Raw genomic sequence first — 21994 nt, 5'->3', positions numbered from 1 at the left:
AAGAATACAGGATCGAAGTGCGCATGCGCAACATTGGCTAATCGCTTGAATGGGCAGTAAAGGCACTGCTTATTCTGCCATTTTTTCTATTTGATTATGCGTAACTGCTACATTTGTCATCGTACCGTCTAAATAATTGGAACAACACACATATAAATCACAAGAATAAACAGTAAAAATACAAATACAAGTTTATTATACATTTATTTAATAAACATTTTTATGCTTGAATTTTGGCAAGGTAGGCACTGCCTACCCTGCCTACCCTGACTGCACGTCACTGTTGATGTGTCTAGATTGTTCTTTTTTAAAAGAGGCTTGATTACTGCAGTTTTCAGGGTCTGTGGAAAGATACCTGAAAGAAGAGACGTGTTCACAATCTGTAGAAGATCAGAAGCCAAACAAGTCGAAACATTTTTGAAAACACCCGTTGGTAGAATATCAAGGCAACAGGAGGAGGATTTCAGATGTTGTATAATGTCCTCCAGGTTTTTATGGTTGATTATATGAAATTCTGTCATATTGGAACTAGTTTTGCTTGAACACTGTGGCAACACATATCCTGTACTTGATATGGAGGCACTGACTGTTTGTCTAATCTTCTGAATTTTGTCGTTGAAGAAGGATGCAAAGTCATTGCAGGCCTTGGTAGATAAAAGTTCAGATGCTACTGGTACTGGAGGGGTTGTTAACCTATCGACAGTGGCAAACAAAGCACGTGAATTATTATTGTTTCTAGAGATAATATCAGAGAAAAAGGACCGCCTTGCATTCCTCAGTTCCAAATTATAAATGCGAAGTCTCTCTTTATAGGTGTTATAATGGACCAGGAGATTTGTTTTTCGACACCTTCGTTCAGCTTTCCCACACTCTCTTTTTTCTGTTCTCACCAGTAGGACATTTGTCCATGGAGATCTTTTCTTACCAGAGACAACTTTGGGGAGCAATGGCATCAATAACATTTGTAATTTTACAGTTGAAATTATCTACAAGCTCAGTGACTGGGAGCCCAGAGAGGGCGGGTGTGATAAAAACATACTTAACAGTTAGGTATACTTGTTTTAAGACATTTTAATGCAGAATTGTTAAACATTATATCTCTAAATAGCAATGCAATCACAGTCACATTTATAACTGTCAGGGTACAACAGGTGGACTCAAATGCAGGACTCAAGATAAACAGGTGAGTTCAGTGTATTATACAAAACAGTTAAAAATCAGCAGGCAAAATCATCGTTGGGATAAAGGCAAACGGTCAAGTAAACACTGGGGAAAACAAACTGGGAAAATCTGGTGAGTCTTAATACAAGAGACACAGGTGATGAGGATTACACACAGGTTATCACATAGGTGGGAAAGTAGACAAAGATGGGAAGACAAGTGACCAGGAATGGACACAACCAGCGAGTGTCAGAATGAAGTGGAGTGATACTGAACATGACAGTGACAATAAATTAGCTTTAAATAAAACATGCAAAAGTGAATTGTAAACATGCTTACTAAAATGATTTTTTTTTTCTTTCTATTAATACATTGTGCATTTTTTCTGTTTGAAAATGACTCTATCTTGTCAACTTTTTCTTTTATACAAACTGAAGAAGATCAAGTTTTTCAGAGCAAGAAAAAATGTTTCATCCCTGAGGCCATAAATGAGAGGACTCAGACATCTTGGAGCAAGACTAAGCAGTATGTAGTTAGTGTACCTAACATTTGCATATAATCTTAATCTAATCTGAAGTATAGCAGTTTCTATGAAGGGACACCACAGCTGGATGAGACAGAGCAGCAGCTGGCAACCATGAAAAATAACCGTTCTGAGCCCTTTCCATTTTGACGTTCTATTCTCTCCTGATGCAGCTTTGGCCACTTTCATTATTTTAACATAGCAGAATATAATAGATATAAACATAATCAGGAAGTAAAACTGATACAAAGCTGCCTTAATGTGATCCTGCCATGTGTGCAACATCAACAACTCAACAGAGCATACACTGTATTGTGTGTAAGAGCTAAGAGAGGCTAATGCAAAGAAGACAGAGAGAATAACAATAGAGGGTAAAGAGCTGACGGCGTGGATGATGAGGATGCAACGCATTGTTCTGCGAGAGGAGCACAGCTCTCCGTGACGCAGGGGCATGCAAATAGCCACGTAGCGTTCCAGGGTCATTGCCGTCAGAGTAACTGGGGTGACCATATTATATAGAGGTGTTAAAACAGAGATAAGGATACATGACCAAACATTTATGGTGATTTCAAAATAGCTGAAGATGAGCAGGATATCAGACATGATTAATAGAAAGCTATCAGACAACAGTGTAACAGCAAATAAGATGTAGCGGGCAGTTGTGCGTAAACTCTCCTTTTTAAAAAAGGTCACAATAAGCAAAAAGTTAACACAAAGAAAAATCATTACCAGGATCTGCACGATAATGACCTTGTCGTTGATCTGCCTCCGTAAAGGTCCACCAACAACCAGTGAGATGTTATCTGCCATGTACAAATGTATATATATATATGTATTTTTTAAGCAAACACACAAGTTTTTGAGGTGTGGCCAAATGTCAAATTAAACACCACACTGTAATGCATTTGCCAAAAGAAAATGTGGTTCTTATTAGAAAATGATAACAGTCAAATCCAATGTCAAGCTTCTCTGAAGTGCTAAGTTGCTAGTTTAAATTCAGCAGTTTACCAAACCCTCTGTAGTGTTTAAAAGATAAATGTCTTTTTCTCGATCTCACTGCAGCATTTGGAGAGAAAGCGCAGTGCACAATGAATTTAAAGACTGGAACATCCAAGAATAGCATGAAACTGTACATCACTTAATCGTCACTCACTGCTTCTCCCCCTCATTGGCTGTCTATGTTTAGAGCTGCAGAGACTGTGAAGTGACCTCAGTTGTTGGGTTCTTCTCGATGAGTTTTATAATTCAATAGCAACTCTTTATCCATCAAGGAGGGATGGTAACAATAAAGTTTTTACCAAAGGCCTGTAGTGTGTTCCAAATCGCGCACTTCCCTTAGTGCACTTCCAGACAGTACAGTTCGTGCACTACGTACTATCTTGCATAGTGCGTAAATTTGGACAGAAGAGTGTTGTCTCAAATCGCGCACTTCCATGTGCACTTACCGGAAATGACGATCACATTTAATCTCTTCTTCTTCTGTAAAATTGTAAATTTCACCAGGGAGAGCATTCCAGTCTGCTATTGTGTTTCGCGAAAAATAATTACTGCTTTGTTTTTGATATTTTAACAAAAATAAATGTGATATTTTTATTTGCTCCGTGTCACGCCAGGATGACGACTGCAACACCGCCGTCATGTCACGGCACACAAACAGCACACACAACTGTATTGTAATATTCCTTCTTGTTACTGCACTCTTTTCAATTCATTAATTATACCTATTATTTGCAGTCAACTCTTATATGTATATACTTATGTTTCTGCTCTAAAAATAAGTAACGTTAATATTCATTCATTACGTTACTGTTCATTTTAATGATCAGCGGTTTCATGAGGAAATCCTTGTTGCCCAGAGATAAGACTGTTGTTGTGAAGCATTACCCATACAACTTACCTAATACACTAAACATTACAGTTACCTTTTTGTTCTAAATGGTCTTCATACATGACGATACAACAGTGAAAGCAGAGGGAACACACCTGACATTTAAATAAACCCCATTCCTTTATATTCATTATATTAATATAATAATAATATAACAGACCTGATATCTAAATAGATCCCATTCCTTTATATTCATTATATGCTTGCTGCAGTCATGCAACGTGTAATACAAAAGATAACAATAACATTACGCTACTCATAACGTTACCGGCAGACAATCAGCTGATCGCTATTTTGCTGAGCTAGCTAACGCTCACAGCGGATTATGTACAACTTGTTAAGATCATACATTTATCACTAAAATTGTCTACAGTGGGACGATAGTTTAACACAAACAACAATATACTACAACCCATGTAACGTTAGCTTAGCTCTTATTTGCCATGAATGGTTAAACTGCCGCTGTTAGCTAGCTAAGGTTGGCTTGCTAGCACGTCAAATTACGGTACCAAAAAACATTTTAATTCGAGATAAAAATGTATTTAAAAACTGTAAGATTAACCAAATATACAAATACAGGTACATAATATGTTATAAGTATAGCAAAAGACTCATGTCAACTTACATTTGTGTTGCTCTGTAATCCTCGCTGTCGCGTTTTCGGCCGCCATTAATGAAAGTTTTTTGACTGTTGTTAGCCCCGCCCCTTCTGCTACGTAGCCAAGATGGCAACCGTTGAGTGTGGAAAGTGTCCATCGATACGCACTCAATTTTCGGGCCGTTTTGAGTGCATCACCCGGGTATTAAAGTGTACTGCACTTGACCGCACTTCGACAATGTGAACGCACTCAAAATGTACTCAAAAAGTTAGTATTTAGTACAGATTTAGCTCAAACAGTAATCTCGACAATCTTGTACACAATGAAACCAATTTCACTTTTCACTACATTCTCATGTTCTGCTCAGCTTCTGACTGGTCCTCTCATGTTTCTGGTGTATCATGAGTTTTTGAATTTTTATTCAGTGTTGTATTTCTTGATGGTTACAAGCCTGCGCTGCCGTCTATCAGTATTAAATTGGGACAGTTTCATGTCCTGTGAAAACATTTCATAGAGGAGTTTAATACTAGTCCAATTCCGTGTATTGGCACAGTTGGTTTTAACACATGAAAACCACAGTTGCGACCGCTTTATCGGCATTGACCTGACTCCCTGGAGAAGCTGCAAAGGTGCCGGCTGCAGACGGTGGCGGTTATACTGTATTTCACACTATGATGGTTAAATTTGCATTTAATCCGCGGTTCACATTCAAACCAAACCGCAGGGGGAGTTCTTTACACTACTACTGTATATTCAACTTTACTGATAATTTATTGATCAATAGAATGTATTACTAAATTAAAAACATTACGCTTCATAGCGTTTTGTAATCATAACACTATTGTATTAGTCAGAGATGGCCAAAGTACTCACTTTCCGTACCTAAGTAGAAGTAGAGATACTTGTGTTAAAAAATACTCTGGTGAAAGTGGAAGTACTGATTAAACTTCTTTAATCAAGTAAAAGTAACAAAGTACAGGCTTGGAACTTTACTTAAAGTACAAAGTAAAATTAGCCTTGCAAATGACAGCCATTGTTTATGCAAAGCTACCTGGAGCACACACATATTACTAGAGTGCACGCTGAGGAACTTCAGTGGACATGGAGTACACAGTCTTTATATGACAATAGCCACATTATAAATGGATGTCTGCCAACAGGCCTAAAACATCACATATTTGATCATTGTGAGAGAGACTGGGACTCCAGGTTAATACAATTTTGACTCATTAGCAAGGTATGAATTCAGTTGTGATTCTGTGTCAGGAGTTAGTGAGACCCAGAACACAGAGACACAAACAGTACTTCGGAAATCAGGATAACGTAAAGGTGGTTTAATGAGTGCAGCGGTAATTCCAACAGAACAGGTGACAGGTCAGCGGGATTGTGGAAGGCAGCTGGGTGGATCTGTGCGGAGAGGCAGAGTAGACACGGTGAACACGAGAAAACAAACACGAGAGTAAACATTAGAGCACATATGAGCGATAACACTGAGAGCCAAGTTACCACTTAAGAGCATGTAACAATCTGGCGCCGAAGAGGTGGTCAGCCCGGGTTTATGAATGGCAGGAGTTGATGAGTTGAAGGGAAACAGCTGAGCGGATGACAGAACAGGCGATGGGTAGCCACGCCTCTAGGTAGGTACCCCTCGGCCAGACAACAGACAAAACAAACAGAGAAAAAGCATGCCAAAGGTTGGGGGAGGACAGCAGACCACAACATTCTGTGAGAATTCACAGATCCAGTTTCTATTTTTAATCTTCCCCCTAACATTTAAATGAATCTACATGTATGTGTGTGTGCAAATATGGCTTCTGGAAAGAAAATAAAGGCTTAAAATATGAATGACTAAACAGACATTCATGAAGAAGTTCCCCAGCACATTGGCCAGAAGTCCTTCTTGATGCCTAATATCTCAAACATCTCTCACTAATAAGGCCGAGGATGATGGGAATGTCTTGCTGCTTGTCTGCCGGATCTCTGTTTTTTTCATTTTCAATTATGTCGCCCTCCATACTACTTTGTGCTAACGATAGCGCCCTCCATGCTACTATGAGCAAACGTTAGCGCCTTCCATGCTACTATGTGCTAACGTAGCGCTCTCCATACTACTATGTGCTAACGTAGCGCCCTCCATACTACTATGTGGTAACGATAGCGCTCTCCATACTACTATGTGGTAACGTTAGCGCCATCAAGCCGCATTGATTTGCTGTGAATTAATGCAGAATGCCGAATCTGTTAAGTAGTCTTAGTCGTGCGTCAAATGAAATGTACAGAAGATTTATTCCCATCCATTTAGACTGAATATGGTATTGATGACGTAAACAATAATAACGATAACTCCAGTGAACTGATGTGGAAGTCGAGGACTAGATTAGGACTGGATTAAAGCTGATTCTGGTTTCCAACTTCACCCCAGGTGTGTCTGTTAGAACACAAACGGAGACAACTTCTCTCTAGCTAAGTTTCCATCCACTTGTCAATTGAATTACAGTATCTGAAGTTCGGTAAAAAAAGAAAAAACTCATTTGAATAAAGCTGGGGAAACTGTTGATGCTTCATTAAGATCAACGTGCAACCTAGCTAACAGGTGAAGAACACACCAAAACCACTAGCCAACTTACTTTATACCACATTTTTTAAATTGTATTACAAGCTGGTCTCAGTCAACCCCTTGAAACCAATTGAATCATTATACAAAAGTGCCCTCAAAAGTCATGATAAAAAGCCACGGCGCTACAATCACTGTCATTTACTCAATAAATATGACATTTTAAACTTTGAGAATCTGATAAAGCACTCAAATGTTTGCTCAAGTTTTAACATTATTCATATATAGCCTACATGTAGAAGTCACCACACATTCTCAAATCTTGCCAAGCATTGGCTACTGTCAAGACAAGAGTGTACACATCTATGAAGTGTGTGTGTGTGTGTGTGTGTGTGTGTGTGCGTGCGTGCATGCATGCGTGTGTTGTGGGGCAGCCTGTCCTGTCCTGTTGAAACTATTTCCATGTTTCTATTTATCTGTGTTATACATTGTCTCTTTGCCTTTTATGTTATTTTATTTAATAATTTTCTTTCTCTATACTAATTTCCTATGTATTTGTCCATCAACCTGCCCAGGGACTACAGGTGGAAAATAGCAATCTGCTAGGACCTGGCACAACACATATTCTGTTGTTGTACAAGATTAATGTTTTATTGTACGCTGTCCTTGTCTTGAAATAAATCCATAAATTACATTACAATCCAGACCATCAGCAGATTCACTACAATTTTATTCATATGACATATCTCACACCCGTGAAAATGCACCACATGAAAATAATTAACAGCCTCTTTATGCACTTTCTGAACACTGAAAGCTCAAGGTACATATCTTCTCATGTTCTGGGAGTGTTCTCCTGTTTACTGTACTGGTTAATGTAAATGTTTTGATCCTGAATGACCTGTCAGTCTTCCAGCTCTCAAAAGCTCAAAAACTTACTGACTTACAGCTGCTAAGAGAGTAATTGCAACCCGTTGGAAGCCACCTCAGGACATGTCTATCTGTACATAAACCCTTTCCTTTTTGGATGTTGTGTATATGGAGATAGACACTTGCAATAATTGCTATTATTATATAATATTGCTGCCTCTTTGAGGACCGGGATGTAGCCTTGTGCTACAGTCTTTACCTTAACCTGCACATGGGATTGGTCCCTTGTCTTGTGTCTGTCTGTGTGTGTCTGTTTATGCATGTGTTGTTTTGTCTCCCTCCCTCACAGGTTTCCTCTCCGTGTTTTTTGGCTCTGGGACATGTTCCATGTCTCCGTATATTGTTTGTAATTGTTTGTATATGTTAATTTCTGAATGTAGATGAAAATAAAAAAAAATTATCACAAAAAAACTAAGGTTACGTTTAATCGTGGGTTGGCCCAGCGCTGTTTTTTTTTCAAAACAACCATAACGTCATCAGCACATTATTGCACGTTGTAACCTAACAGTACTGTGCAGTTTAGTCACCAAGCATTAGCATGAACAATTTGTAAATGTAGCACTTTGTAGTAAGCTGTTTTGATATTGAAATATCTTATCAATGAATTAGGTCTACAGTACTACTTTGTTGCAAAGTGGCAAGTAAACATTTAAAAAATATATGCTGTGTGGCAGAAAAATTATGCATTACCGTACTGTATAATTCTTTGATGTATGATTCACACTTGGTCAAATGCATGACCTGGTTACTGGTTTACTGGTTTCCAGTGTTTTGACGGAAGTCACTAGAGGAGGGTCAAAGGAATTATGAGGTTGCTGACATGTCCATGTGATTTAATAAAATTACAGATTTCTCTGGGTTTGAACAATGTTGGAAAAATTTGGGATGATGTAAGTACACAACTAAAAATATACTTAACAGTTAAGGATACTTGTTTGAAGACATTTTAATGCATGAATGTTACACATTATATCTCTAAATAGCAATGCAATCACAGTCACATTTATAACTGTCGGGGTACAACAGGTGGACTTAAATGCAGGACTCAAGATAAACAGGTGAGTTCAGTGTATTATACAACAGTACAATATCAGCAGGCAAAATCATCGTCAGGATAAAGGCAAACGGTCAAGGAAACACTGGGAAAAACAAACTGGGAAAAACGCTGGAAAGTGAGCAATACAAGGTTAGTCGACAATCTGGAACAGGGAAGTGAATCTGGTGAGTCTTAATACAAGAGACACAGGTGATGATGATTACACACAGGTGAGATGCATAAGGGGCAGGAGGGTAATTATTAATCATAACTATTCTGTTGCTCTGAACAGTGTTTTGAAGGATATGGAAAAGTGGATGGGTGTCCCCACGTCGATTCAAGCCCGTATCTTAGTAGTTAACATGAATGTTTTACTCAGGGTCAATTCTGTAAGCTCCATGCTATCTCTCTCCCCTCCTGCTGGCTACTGGCGTGAATTACAATCAGCGGTATCTGAATTTGTCTGGAAAGACAAGCGGCCATGACCCAAGATGTCTACTCTACAGAGAAAGAAAGAGGATGGTGGCCTCTCAGTTCCCAACTTTAAATGTTATTTCTGGTCCTTTCTCTTAAGACCGCTCTCATCTGGTTTAATCCAGATACATCTGTTTGTTGGCGATGACACTCCATGACGTTCTTTTTGCCCTTGTCTCTAATAAACAGTCCCAGCTTTGCATTGGCCCTAATATCGCTCATCTTATCAAAACTTGGAAATTAGCTGAAACACAATGCCATACTGTAACTTGTAACTTTCTCACCATTATTCAATAATACAGCACTCCTGATTGGTGGGAGGCCGATAACAGCCCCACAATGGGAAAAAAAAGAGTTCATCGTCTAAAAGACATTTTTGGTGAGGTTGGCTTTTTAACTTTTTCTTTTATACAAACTGAAGAAGATCAAGTTTTTCAGCGCAAGAAAAAATGTTTCGTCCCTGAGGCCATAAATTAGAGGACTCAGACATCTTGGAGCAAGACTAAACAGTATGTAGTTAGTGTACCTGACATTTATAAATAATCTGAAACTAATCTGAAGTATAGCAGTTTCTATGAAGGGACACCACAGCTGGATGAGACAGAGCAGCAGCTGGCAACCATGAAAAATAACCGTTCTGAGCCCTTTCCATTTTGACGTTCTGTTCTCTCCTGATGCAGCTTTGGCCACTTTTGTTATTTTAACATAGCAGAATATAATAGTTATAAACATAATCATGAAGTAAAGCTGATACACAGCTGCCCTAATGTGATCCTGCCATCGGTGCAAAATCAATGACTCAACAGAGCATATACAGTATTGTGTGTAAGAGCTAAGAGAGGCTGATGCAAAGAAGACAGAGAGAATAACAATAGAGGGTACAGAGCTGACGGCGTGGATGATGAGGATGCAACGCATAGTTCTGCGAGAGGAGCACAGCTCTCCGTGACGCAGGGGCATGCAAATAGCCACGTAGCGCTCCAGGGTCATTGCCGTCAGAGTAACTGGGGTGACTGTATTATATAGAAGTGCTAAAACAGAGATAATGATACACGACCAAACATTTATGGTGATTTCAAAATAGCTGAAGATAAGCAGGATATCAGACATGATTAATAGAAAGCTATCAGACAACAGTGTAACAGCAAATAAGATGTAGCGGGCAGTTGTGTGTAAACTCTCCTTTTTAAAATAGGTCACAATAAGCAAAAGGTTAATGCAAAGAAAAATCATTACCAGGATCTGCACGATAATGACCTTGTCGTTGATCTGCCTCCGTAAAGGTCCACCAACAACCAGTGAGATGTTATCTGCCATGTACAAATGTATATATATATATGTATTTTTTAAGCAAACACACAAGTTTTTGAGGTGTGGCCAAATGTCAAATTAAACACCATACTGTAATGCATTTGCCAAAAGAAAATGTGGTTCTTATTAGAAAATGATAACAGTTAAATCCAATGTCAAGCTTCTCTGAAGTGCTAAGTTGCTAGTTTAAATTCAGCAGTTTACCAAACCCTCTGTAGTGTTTAAAAGATAAATGTCTTTTTCCCGATCTCACTGCAGCATTTGGAGAGAAAGCGCAGTGCACAATGAATTTAAAGACTGGAACATTCAAGAATAGCATGAAACTGTACATCACTTAATCGTCACTCACTGCTTCTCCCCCTCATTGGCTGTCTATTTTTAAAGCTGCAGAGACTGTGAAGTGACCTCAGCCGTTGGGTTCCTCTTGATGAGTTTTATAATTCAATAGCAACTCTTACCGGTAATCTATCAAGGAGGGATGGTAACAATAAAAGTTTTCACCAAAGGCCTGGTGTCAATTGCTCAAACAGTAAGCTCGACAATCCCGTACACAGTGAAACCAAATTCACTTTTATAACTTGTAACTACTTTGTCAAGTTCTGCTCAGCTTCTGACTCATGTTTCTGGTGTATCATGATTATTTTGGATTTTTATTCAGTGTTTTATTTCTTGTTGGTTACAAGACTGCGCAGCCGTCTATCAGTATAAAATTGGGACAGTTTGATAACCCTTGAAAAGATTTCATAGAAGAGTTAAATACTAGTCCAAATCTGTGTATGGTTTTAACCGCTGATGCGAACCACACAGCAGTACGCATGAAAACCACAGTTGCGACCGCTTCATCGGCATTGACCTGACTCCCTGGAGAAGCTGCAAAGGTGCCGGCTGCAGACGGTGGCGGTTATACTGTATTTTACACTATGATGTTTAAATTTGCATTTAATCCATGGTTCACATTCAAACCAAACCGCAGGGGGAGTTCTTTACACTACTACTGTATATTCAACTTTACTGATAATTTATTGATCAATAGAATGTATTACTCAATAGAAAATATTACACTTCATAGCATCTTTTATTCATAACACTATTGTAGTATTGTACAAATTAGCTTCAAAAGTAATAGCAGTTACCTCATGTAAATCACTCCTACATTTTTCTACTTGGGGAAAAAACTTGCTGTAATGTCCTGTTCATACTGGACTTTGTGGTCAAGTGTAATCAGATGTGAAAGGGGTCCTGGTCAATCATCAGTATCTCATGAGTTGGGAATAAGAAAGGGTTAAAAGTACAAGAGTTAGCACATTGTACCAGGGCCAAGCTCTTTAAACATATTCTTGCATTTTTCTACAACATCTTTGCAAGTCTTTGACTTCCAGTTTAATGTAATATAAAAAAAAAATAGATAAAATATGTAGTGATTAACAACCGTGACCCATTAGTGTAATCTGAACTAAAAACCATAAAGTTGCTCAAGGCCCTGCATTAGACTGGTAACGTTATTAAAATTCAGTTGATTAAAGTGCCCATATTATAATCATTTTCAGGTTCATAATTGTATTTAGAAGTTGTAACACAATAGGTTTCCATGGTTTCATTTTCAAAAAACACCATATTATGTTTTACTGTGCATTGCTGCAGATCCTGTTTTCACCCTGTGTGTTTAGGTCTCTGTTTTACCTACAGAGTGAGACATCTTTACAACAACAAGACAACTTCTTTACTATCTTTGTTTGAGTTGCACATGACATCATTGATCACCCTGAGACTGAAGGCAGAGGACATTCAGAAACTTGTATCTCACTCAAAACAGCATGGCTAGTTTTTATGCATGTGGAAGCACCAGAGACCCCAAATCCCAGAAAAAGTTAGTTTTTCATAATATGGGCACTTTAAAAAATTCCATTTCCATTTCCTTCATGATCCGACATGTGCGAACATCTCGCTGATTTGCATAAAGTAGACAGAATTTAACTTTATGCAAATGCGTAGAGGGCAATTTAACGCCTTGCTTCTCGAAAGTCAACGCAACACTACACAGACAATGGTGGGTGGTGTGGGTGAGTTCTGATCCTAGAATCGCCCCTGGATTTGCAAAATGTTAGTATAATCAAATTACTTTGAGAATAGCAAAGGCTGTTGTAGAAGACAAGTTTTGGATATGAATTACATTCATCTGAAGTATAGCAGTTTCTATGAATAGACACCACAGCTGGATGAGACAGAGCAGCAGCTGGAAAACATGAAAATCACCGTTCTGAGCCCTTTCCATGATGAGTTTTGTTCTGTCCCGATGCAGCTTTGGCCACTTTAATTATTTTAACGTAGCAGAATACAACAATAATACACATCATCAAGAAGTAAAACTGACTTATAGCTGACCTAAGACCCTGCGATTTATGAAGGATGAACGTTTTTGCTCAGCATACTCTGTCCTGGGTATAGAAGCTTTGGGTCGTACAAGCAAATAAGACAGAGAGAATAAGTATACAGGGTACAGAGCTGAGGCAGTGAATGATGAGGATGTAATGCATAGTGCTGCGAGTGGAGCACAGCTCTCCATGAAATAACCACGTATTGCTTCAGGGTCATTGCTGTCAGAGTAACTGGGGTGAAAAAAGCGTAGAAAGACAAAACAGTATATATAACAAGTCCCAACCACATTTGTATGGTAAAATGAAAATAGCCTAAAAAGAGCAGGATATCACTCATAAGTAAAATCAGACAATCAGACAGTCTTGTTGTAGCAAATAAGATGTAGCGCATGGCTGTGTAGAACAAATCCTTCATAAAAAAGATTGTGATCAGCAACAAGTTGATGAAAACAAAAACTGACACCAAAACCTGAACTAAAATCGTTAATTGTGTACTTTGAGGATTAACTATCAATTACAGAGTTATTGGCTGCCACATATTTCTATTTTCTAGTTCTATTTTATAAACAGCTGTATTAGGGTTTTAGACACTGCAACAATTCATTTACTGTAGCACCATAGACAAATCCAAAATTTAATAACTCATCTATGACTAAACTGTCAGTCAATGTAATTTAAAATATTTGCAGAAGCCCAGATGCACAAAGCTCACATCAACAAGCATGTGCAAGGCCTCAGATTTCCAAACCATCCCTAAAGTCAAATTCAGCTCCATAGACGAAGGCCTTCTGCTGATCTCGGTGAAAGTGAAAGTTTACTCACCACAGCATCTGCCTCACCAGTTCCTGCTAACATACATCATAGGCTTTAGTAACTATGGTTATACACATAATGTGCTGGAAGGAATTTTAGGTAGTTGGGCTCTTCCAAATAAGTTTTCCCACAGAAATGCAATTAGACAGCACCCATGGACACCATAACTCTACAGCTATTTGGGTGAGAGGGCACATTTATGGGTGATTTAGTAAGGCCTCATGATCATAGACTGTACAAAAGAAGAGAATATAATGATGTCACCCATTGGTTTGTGGCCTAACATTTTGAAATCTCAAGTTTGGCATTTTGCCATCGCCATCTTGGTGTTTTGGAGCCGGAAGTCCATCAGAAGAGGTCTTCATTTCCAAGGATCTCTCCTGGTCAGCCAACGCCACTGCAACCATCAAAAGAATACAGTAAGTCTGTAAGTAAGTAACACTTAACACATTGTATATAGCACTTTTTAAAACATGCAACCGTAGAGAGCCTCCTGACATACTGCTTGTCAATCTGGTATACGAGCTGCTCTGCTGCAGATAAGAAAGCGCTCCAGAGAGTGGTGAAGACTGCAGAGAAAATCACAGACGTTGGGAATATTGTGGGCACATAGGGTGGGCACCTTGGGCATACTGTGGGCACATTGAGCATGCAATGGGCATGTTGGGCACACGGTGGGTACATTGGGCACATGATGGGCACATTGGGAATGCTGTGGGTACACTGTGGGCATGCATTGGGTGCACAGTGTGCACAATTTGCATACTGTGGGCACATTGGGCTCACTGTGGGCACACTGGGTATGCAGTGGGTACACTGTGGGCATCGGGAAATACATTGGGCAAAGCATTAAAAAAAACTTACTTAAAATGTACATTTCACACCAATTTCATGGTCTGAGTGGTGAGCTGTGTGAGAGTGGGAAAGGATCCAGGGTTTAAACTTTACTGTCAAGCTTTTAGGTGTACAACCTAGTGCAACGCTGCAAATGTCTTTCAGGAGAGACTGTCTGAAAATGTGCACCATATTTAAACAATATTGCATCGTCCTTGACAGCGGGCTTTTCAATCTGCCTTTCGAGTGTGGCCATTTTTAACAACTTTAAACACCTTTGCATTCCAACATGGTTGGAAAACAAACTAGTTCTTTTCTAGCTGAACCCGACACTTAGTCTTGTTGGGGTTATGGCCACCCCTCCCTGGAGCCCACCAGGTATCAGTAGTCCAATTTCTTCAACAATTTGTATGCAAAAATTACTTATTTTCACCCTCAAATCATTTCCTGCACACTAACTAATAACCCTTGAATTGGTAAATCTGTGCCAACAACAAATGTTCCAGCTGATTTACTGTAGAGGTGCCAGCTGATCCTTACTGTAGAGGTGCTGAGATGCTTTTCCTCACATAGCTAATGCAGTGCTGCATTGGATGCTTTCACATGGATTAACACTGCAGATTTTGGGAAAAATATGTGTATAAGTACACTCTGTAAATCAGCCACATTGGGGTTACTTACAAATTTGATTTTGGGAAAGATATGACATGTACCAGCTGATCTGAGTGGGTGGCTGATCTTTAATGCAATATCTACATTGCCCATTATCAGCAACCATTGATCCAATGTTCCAGAGGCACATTCTGTTTACTAATCTGATATCATTTTAAAAAACTAACTGAGAAAACACTGGAGAATCCTTTTGCAATTATGTAAGCACATAATGTAATTTGAAAACTGCTGACCGGGTTAAAAAAACAATGCAACTGACCTCAGCTGGTATTCTGTCTATAATGGAGTGCAATGGAAATTTCTAAGTGACCCCAAACTTTTGACCGGTAGTGTATATACTGTATATCTATATATGTTTTATAGTGTAACAGACTAGATGTTTGCTTACAAATCATTGAGTAAAGAAAACAAATTGAGTTCATTTTTAACAAGACAATAAACACGGCTGCAATAAAACGCGTCTGTAAAGCTCACAGTAGGCCCATAATAAAACCTCCTATAGACTTGAAAATAAAAGTCAGTGGACCTAAAGTAGCTAAAACTAGGGCACCACTTCACATGTATGTGATAGTTTGTTTTGCAATCAAATCATGGATGTTGCCATTGTCTGGTTTGTGTACTACTGTAGGTTTCTAGCAGTGTCATTAGAAATCATGAGGGAATATTATGGTGATGTTGGCACTCTGCAGACATGGTTTGTTTTTTCATTGTGGACTGAGACAAACAAAAACCAAGAGCTGATGTTAAGGAGCTGATCATCAGTATTCTCTCATGGTTAGTAAACTCCTGTGAAACTCATTAAAGGTGACAGTTAATTGGTTCATTAATTATTTAAACTCCTCTGTTGATTTGGGCTCTGAATGCAGCGGTTGACATAACAGGTAAAAAATAGTTAGAAAACTATTGGTTTGTCTTGTAATATTAATAAGATAAAATATTTATAATAGTCATTTTTGGCCTCAACTCATCTGTCCAGACCGGGTATGGTTGTAACACTTTTTTCTTCAGCACCTAAAACTACCTTTTTTAGCTTACACATTTGAAACTTTTAGGCAAAGTACCAACATTTGTCTACTACAAATGGCAACTATTTAAATTTCTTCAGCTATATGACAGACTCTGTAAAATGATGACAAATACAGATTATTTTTGTTTGTTTTTTTTCCTTTATCAGATTTAGAGACACTGGACAGTTGTGAAAGTGGGAGAGAGATGCGGGATGACAAGGAGCAAAGGGCCGCAGGCTGGAGTTGAACCTGGGCCGCTTTAGGACTCAGCCAACATGAGGCAACCGCTCGAATTGAATGAGCTATAGGCCACCTCAGATGATGACAAATACAAGGTGGTACATTGTTGCAACCTACTCCACTACTGGGGTGTGTGTGTGTGTGTGTGTGTGTGTGTGTGTGTGTGTGGTGTGTGTGTGTGTGTGTGTGTGTGTGCGCGTGTGTATGTGTGTGTATGTGTGTGTGTGTGTGTGTGTGTGTGTGTGTGTGTGTGTGTGTGTGTGTGTGTGTGTGAGCAAATTAACATAAACATATTAACCCCCATTCCACAGAACAAACAAATGAAATGCATTCTTCATCAGTCACAATGGTAACAAGAACAGACTAATTAAACGCATTGTTAATTGCAATGGTGACATATGTAATTGGTCAGGCCTGGAATGCCTTGTGCCTGGTGGGCCCAAAAGCTACATAAAACACACTTGATGGTTGCAACACTTTCAAAACACGTGTTACAACCTACCCCGCCATTGTCACCCATTATTTAGCTAGCTGTATTAGCATGGTGCTTTGAAATTAGCACGAGGTTGATACACCATTCTTTACTAGATTAACTACAGTTAGACCTGATATAACTCATACAACATTATCTACAATGGTGGAAGTACTAAACAAAATGTGACCTTGTTAATTTCTTTTTATACTTTGGATTTTCTGCTGAAGCTTCAGGAGAGATAGCAACACAGGCTGGAAAACCTTCATGTGGGATGACTCCTATATTATCCCTGATTTGTAGTGTTACAACTCTCCCAGTGTTACAACTATACCCAGTCTGACTGCTATGACAGCCAATGTCAAAACCCACCACTTAGAAATTGTAATGTAATTTGTAAATACCCATTATAGTCATCTTAGAAATAGACTTAGCTGCATGACATTCACTTTATGTTTAAAGAGCAACACGCAGCAGCAGCGGCATGTCATGTGTAAAAACACCCAAATCCAGGGTGTCCTGATCAGGGGAGGGGCTAGAAGGGGAGTACGGGGTGGCACCACTTAAAAATAATAGTAATGGTAAAATGAAAATAGCTGCAGATGAGCTAAATATTTGTTAGAATCAAGATCAGAGAATCAGATGTAGCACATGCTTGTGTAGAAGAAACCCCTCATAAAAAAGGTTGTGATCAGTGACAAGTTAACGCAAAAGGAAAAGGGAAATACAAACCGGAACTATAATCACCTGTTTACTGATCTTTCGTATTAAGGATACACCACCAACCAGTGAGTTATTATTAGCCATATTTTAAAGTTGTGATTAAATGCAATAGACAGAGCCAAAATTCATTATGGCAATCATGCATCAATATCTAATAACTAATATCTCATCAAATCTAATTGCTATACAATGCCATCTCTGTAGACATTGAGAAGGAGAGAGGGGGGGCACAGTGGAGGCTGGGGGTGTGGCCTTGACCAACTGCCACTTTGCTCGTTTAAAAGCCATGATGACTCTCTCTCATGGGTGGACCAAATTCAATGGGCGGGCAAAGTAGAGAAAGAGGAGGTAACCTTGCCCCTTATGACCTCATAAGGGGAAACATTCCAGATTGGGCCATCTGAGCTTTCATTTTCTCAAAGGCAGAGCAAGATACCCAGGGCTCGGTTTACACCTATCACCATCTCTACTACTAGGGGAACAAAGGCAGGCTGGAGGAACTCATATTTATGTTAAATAAAACCTCATAAAGTAAGATTTTTGTGCCATGAGACCTTTAAGTATTACAGTAAGTACTTAGAACAGATTACACTTTAATAGATCTTAGCGCTGAAATACATTATATGAGCTTTTTGGCTTTGCACTGCACTGTGGTGAAGGATGAGCCTGTTCAACTCTTTTGCATGATGACTCCGCTGCCCCAGCGCAGTGGCCTCATTGAAATGAATGAGGACACAGTGCTATTGTTGATGTGAGCCCAGCCTCAATGCACCCACTTGTTAGGCTGTACGAATGCATGAGAAGTTAAAAAATGTGGAGAAGGAAATAACTCATACACTTAACCTATCAAAAGCTGCATCTATGATTATTAAGTTGGCCGAAAGGTCATGGAGTTACCAGACTTTTTTACTTTTTTTAAGGTAAGGAGCCCATAGCTGAAAAAGAGACGGAGTAGGGCCCCTACTATACATGTATAAGATTAAGTTGCATATTAAACTGGGCCTATAATAACTTGTAGGGAGGCCAAGAGCTTTTTTATGGTGCATACAATACTTATACAATATGCCGGTGCTGTATCGTCTCGCTATTATTAACATTAATAAATTTAGCAATTCTGTACTGCAAATTTCTTGTCATGGTGTCACTTTACTGCACAACAGTTCTGACAGTACAGCATGTGGCCTGTACTGTCACCAACTTCTGATACTTTGAGACTCCATGGGATATTACACTGAAAGTCTTGGCTTGTTTTTCATCATCAGAAGATGTTTTTTCTCTAACTCAACGATGATAATAATTGGCCTGTTATCTGTATTCCTGTGTGTAACAATAAACGCCAGGGAAGCTAATTAAAAGTGGGTAATAATGGCATCATTAATTATTAAACGACTGCTCTGTTGATGATGGTTTGGCTAATGGATGCGTCTGTAAACAGTTTGTTAACAAAACTTTAAACAAAATGTTTTCATTCAATATCTGAACATTCAAATAGTTCTTTTTTTTTAATATGAGAACCAAAGAAATTTAAAACATGATAGTGAGGTGAAGTCAGTTAACACACACATTAACACCTGCAGTGTGAGCAATATCCCATGTTTTATCCTCTTTATACATCACACATATCTTCTTTATGACATGACTGGTATAATTAGATTAGATTAGATTAGATTATACTTTATTTATCCCACGACGGGGAAATTCTGTCGCTACAGTAGCAGCATAGCAGCAACAGTAAAAAAACAAAAAACAAAAAAACAAAACAATAACACACAAACAAGTAAGCACGAAAGACATACAAGTTAAGAAATACAAGGCAAGAAATACAGGCAAGAAATAGACAATGAAAATATGGTAGACTGAGTAAGTAAAATGCCGTCAAACAAAAGGAATTTTAAAGTGCGGTTGCCATGATAAGAGAAACAATATTGCGGTGTAAGTGACGTTAAAAATTAAGTTGAATGTGTAATTAGAGCAAAGAAGCAAGAGTCGGTAGCATAATTTAAATTATATTAACCTGAGACCATAAATATTAAAAAGTAAGTACTTGTAATAAAATAATATAAATACCAATATTAAACATAAACAGAAAGTGTGTGATGTAGGTGGGAGAAAAACAGGAACAGAAACTACAACACTATCAGGTAGTGCAGGCGTTGTAGAGTCTGACAGCGGCCAGGATGAAGGACCTTCGGTACCTCTCCTTCTTACACCGTGGGTGTATCAGTCTGCTGCTGAAGGAGCTGCTCAGGGACCCCACAGTGTCATGTAGGGGGTGAGAGGTGTTGTCCATGATGGATGTCAGCTTGGCTAACATCCTCCTCTCCCCTACTTTCTCTATGGGGTCCATAGGATGAATGGATGGATGTCCCATGGATCCTACAGACTTCTTGACAAAATATTATTAAGCCTGTACTTTGCAAACATAACATGACAATCAATATTTTCTCATGTACAATCACAAAACTGTTGTATCTGTAGAGAAGTAGCAATAAGTAAAGGCCTGATTATGATGCCTTTACACCCAGGGCAACACAGTACAGTACAATCACAGATTTTGAATAAAGTATTGTTGTTGCCTGTTAAAGCATAGGTGCAGTAGTTATGACAGACCACATTACATCACAACTACCAGGGGTGGAAAGTAACATACATACAGTGGCTTGAGAAAGTTTACACACCCATGCTAAAGTTGATTGAAAAGAGGAATAAAGAAACATCTTTTGGAAATTTGCCTTGATGCCTTAATTCAAACAATTTAGTAAAATCCAACCTTTAAGGACATCAATGTTACGGTTTAGGTATTTTGCTTTGTTTTTGTTCCTCCTTATTTGGTATTTTTAGTTCTGTCTTGTCTCCTTGTGCTTGTGTCCTAGTTTCCTCCCCGATCTTGTGTTGTAGTTTCTGTCTTGTGTTTCTCTTGGGTGTCTGTATGTTCAATTCAATTTTCAATTCAACTCAATTTTATTTATAGTATCAGATCATAACAAGAGTTATCTCAAGACACTTTACAGATAGAGTAGGTCTAGACCACACTCCAGAATTTACAAGGACCCAACAATTCTAGCAGTTTCCTCCAGAGCAAGCAACAGTGCGACAGTGGCGAGGAAAAACTTCCTTTTAGGCAGTGTTATCTGAGTTTAACATTAGAAAATTACAGGTCATCCAGGTTTTAATATCCTGAAGGCACATTTGAAGTTTAGCTAACTGATTAGTTTTATCCGGCTTGATTGATAGATATAATTGAGTATCATCTGCATAACAATGAAAGTTTATGGAGTGCTTCCTGATAATTTTTCCTAAAGGAAGCATATATAAAGTGAACAAGATTGGACCGAGCACGGATCCTTGTGGGACTCCATGACCAACTTTGGCGTGCACAAAGGATTCATCGTTAACATGGACAAACTGAGATCGATCTGATAAATAAGACTTAAACCAGCTTAGAGCAGTCCCTTTAATCCCCTTTAAGTTTCCTGAATTATTTTGATAGTCTGGTTTTCTGTGCTGTCTTATCTTTAGTTTTACTTCCTGTGTTTTCCCGCTCCTGTGATTACCTGATGTCTTCCACCTGTCTCCCAGCACTTGTGTCACCTGCCTCTTGTTATCTCATTACCCAGTGTATATAGTGTCTGTGCTCCCCTTGTCTCCTGTCACATTCTTTTGTTTGATTTCCTGTTCCCGCCAGCTTGTTCGTGCCTGTCAGCGAATGTTCCAGTCCCTATTTCCCTGAGGTATTTTGTTCTTGTTTTGTGTTCATGTTTTTTGTTTTCCTTTTTGGTTTCTTTTGCCTTTTTGGGATTTTCGATATTTGGATTTTGGACTTTGTGTTTACAGTTGTAGATTCCTTTTTTTATTCCCGGTTTTTAGTTGAATAAATCCACTACTTTGAACTCTCCTGCTTGCCTGTCTGTCTCTGTGCTTTGGTCCTCTCTCCCTACACGTCACAACCAATTTTCTTTGTGAATGAATAATGTATTGTACATACATGTTTTCTTCCTTAAGATACAGGGGGCATAAGTGTATACACCCCTATGTTAAATTCCCATAGAGGCAGGCACATTTTTATTTTTAAAGGCCAGTTACTTCATGGATCAGGATACTATGCATCCTGATAAAGTCCCCTTGGCCTTTGAAATTCATTCATCACATACACTTCACCATACCTAGATATTGGCATGGTTTTATTTCAGTTATCTTAATAGCTGATTTGATTTGCATGGAGAGATGATCTTATGGAAAGTTCCCCATGCCAATCTCTAGGTATTTTAATCTTTGAGGTTTTTGGTGACTTTAGTCACTACTTACTTGACAAATTCAGGTTATATAGAATATTATCAACAAATACACTGAAGTATTACTATTGTTGAAGATCGATTACATAT

At 38.7% G+C, this 21994-nt stretch overlaps 3 protein-coding genes and 1 pseudogene across 3 annotated transcripts in view; 1 reads left to right on the top strand and 3 right to left on the bottom strand.

The window, feature by feature from the left end:
* The window catches only part of nectin3a (nectin cell adhesion molecule 3a), a 67308-nt gene that overhangs the window by 895 nt on the left and 44419 nt on the right, over positions 1 to 21994 (top strand). The gene's annotated exons all lie outside the window — the stretch shown is intronic.
* LOC116682273 (odorant receptor 131-2-like) lies at positions 1571 to 2746 on the bottom strand. Its single transcript, XM_032509713.1, has one exon. It carries the CDS (start codon positions 2492 to 2494, stop codon positions 1571 to 1573), a length of 924 nt encoding a protein of 307 aa, XP_032365604.1. The 5' UTR covers positions 2495 to 2746.
* On the bottom strand, positions 9559 to 10552 carry LOC116682257 (odorant receptor 131-2-like). Its single transcript, XM_032509712.1, has one exon. It carries the CDS (start codon positions 10480 to 10482, stop codon positions 9559 to 9561), a length of 924 nt encoding a protein of 307 aa, XP_032365603.1. The 5' UTR covers positions 10483 to 10552.
* LOC116682241 (odorant receptor 131-2-like) lies at positions 12587 to 14490 on the bottom strand (annotated as a pseudogene).

The sequence above is a fragment of the Etheostoma spectabile genome, chromosome 3 (genome assembly GCF_008692095.1).
Source record: "Etheostoma spectabile isolate EspeVRDwgs_2016 chromosome 3, UIUC_Espe_1.0, whole genome shotgun sequence".
In the NCBI taxonomy this organism is placed as follows: Eukaryota; Metazoa; Chordata; class Actinopteri; order Perciformes; family Percidae; genus Etheostoma; species Etheostoma spectabile.
Note: the sequence above shows the minus strand (reverse complement) of the source record. Positions and strands in the feature narration are given on the sequence as shown.